At 35.9% G+C, this 2,125-nt stretch overlaps 1 protein-coding gene across 1 annotated transcript; it reads left to right on the top strand.

Moving 5' to 3' along the window:
- Nucleotides 1-646: 646 nt before the first annotated feature.
- Nucleotides 647-1,624, top strand: LOC134600933 (olfactory receptor class A-like protein 1). Its single transcript, XM_063445357.1, has one exon. The coding sequence runs from the start codon at nucleotides 647-649 to the stop codon at nucleotides 1,622-1,624; it is 978 nt and encodes a 325-aa protein (XP_063301427.1).
- The last annotated feature ends 501 nt before the right edge of the window (nucleotides 1,625-2,125 follow it).

Below are 2,125 nucleotides of genomic sequence, written 5' to 3'. Positions count from 1 at the left end.
GGAAATATCAATCAAATAAGGTGAGAGTGAAGCAGAGCTGGAGGAGAGAGTAGAGTGCTGCCCTTTAGGAGAGAGCACGAGGCAGGTATGTAAGGTAGAGGTTACTCTGGAAGGCCATAAGTTTTCCTAAAGATATGGGTTTTAAGGCACTTCTTAAAGGATTGAAGACTAGGGGAGAGTCTGATGGCGGTAGGCGGGCTATTCCATAGAAAAGGAGCCACCCGCGAGAAGTCCTGCAAGCGTGAGTTGGCCATACGGGTGCGAGCAGCAGACAGGAGAAGATCTATCAGACCTTTGTCTTATGTGCACTCATGTCGTGTTAACCCCAGTGTTGCAACACAACTTTTAGTTCTATGCCTCATTTTTGCTCAGAAATGCTTTAGTCTTGAGTAAGGGGGGTTCTCTACAAAGCTTGTCATTACAAAATTCTGTTAAACCAATAAACAAGGTTTTAGAAGATATTGATTTAATTGGTTAATTTACATCTGCATCACTGGACTAATACAGCTACAATCTCTACTCTAACATGTTTTGAAATATTTATGCATGTATCTATCTATTTATCATTATAGCATGCTTATGGTCATTCTCATCATCTTTATAAATCTCTTTTTTTTAAGACATTTGACAGTTTCTGGGAAGATTGATGGAACTTCAGGCAGGATTTAAAGCTGCTGGTTTTCTTCTACTGATGACAATTGGGATTCCGGGAAACATCTTTATTTTATTCCAATTTACCTACACCAGGGTGCTTGAAAAGAAACTGCTACACACCAACATTATATTGATGGCACTAGCTGTAGCAAATTTACTTCTTATTCTTTCCAGAATTATACCCGAATCCCTAAATTCCTTAGGCATAAAGGATTTACTCAATGATCCAGAGTGCAAATTGGTTATATTCACATTCAGAGTGAGTCGTGCTATGTCTATTTGTGTCACCAGTCTACTTAGCTGCTACCAGTGTATTCTCATAGCTCCAAGAAGAAGTTTTTGGCTTTATATAAAAAAAATTGTAACCCAGAATGTGGTGATTATTCTAATAATTTTGTGGTTTATTAACCTCTCTGTTTACCCTTATTTTGTTTGGAATGCCCGTGCCAGGAGAAACCTTACATCCTCCCCATATACTTTACACTTGGTCTATTGTGATGCTGACTTTTTAACTTACATAGCATATGTTGCTATTGGATCATTTTATGCTCTTCGTGATTTATTTTCTGTAGGGCTAATGACTTTGGCAAGTAGTTACATTGTGTATAGGTTGCTTTCTCATGAGAGATCCATGAAAGGCATGAGGAGCTCAGACAAATCCCAAAGTAGAACTGTTGAATACAAGGCATCTAGAGCGGTCATCTTGTTGGTTGCCCTGTATGTTTTGTTATTTGGATTGGATAATTCCATGTGGATCTATACCCTGACTCTCTCTAATGTTAGTCCAAACATGAATGAGATACGGATCTTCTTAGCATCTTCATATTCAGCCTTCAGTCCTATTGTCATTATTTTAACCAATCCCAAATTTGATCAGTGCTTTGTACATTGTAATAGAAATAGGTCACTGCCTCTATTGCCTCAACAGGGTTCAGTCAGCAATGGAGAGGTGTATTATATCAGTAAATAAGTTATATCAAAATTATGTTGTTAAATGTTGTTAAATATATTAAGCTTGAAATGCATCAATCTACATTATTTTGAACACTAAGGGATTACATTTGCTAGCAATTTTATTTGTTTAGTCCAAAACAACCAAACTGTAAAAAAAAACTCCATGTCAGTTTTGTTTAAAGTTCAACTGCTTTGAAATAAAATTCTACTTCACCACAATTTACTTTTTTGACACCTTCATTTGAAAGGACCACAGTGAGAGTACATCTGTTAAATGATCAAAAAGGATTATAAAAGTAAGAAAAAGTGCATCATATTTTTAAGAATCACTGTTAACCTTTTCAAATAGGTTTTATAACTAGAGGTAAGTCTTCTATAGTTTATATTGTAAAGCTTACATTGAAGGAATCACCATACAGTGTAATCAGAGCTGTAAATAATGGGAATATGTCTGATGCAAAAGACACAAAATGGTAGAAAAGATGGAAAAATATGGACACAATTATTCTTTTATATC

Source organism: Pelobates fuscus, chromosome 1 (assembly GCF_036172605.1).
Source record: "Pelobates fuscus isolate aPelFus1 chromosome 1, aPelFus1.pri, whole genome shotgun sequence".
Lineage (NCBI taxonomy): Eukaryota > Metazoa > Chordata > Amphibia > Anura > Pelobatidae > Pelobates > Pelobates fuscus.
The sequence above is the reverse complement of the archived record's forward strand: the minus strand, read 5'-3'. Positions and strand labels throughout refer to the sequence as shown.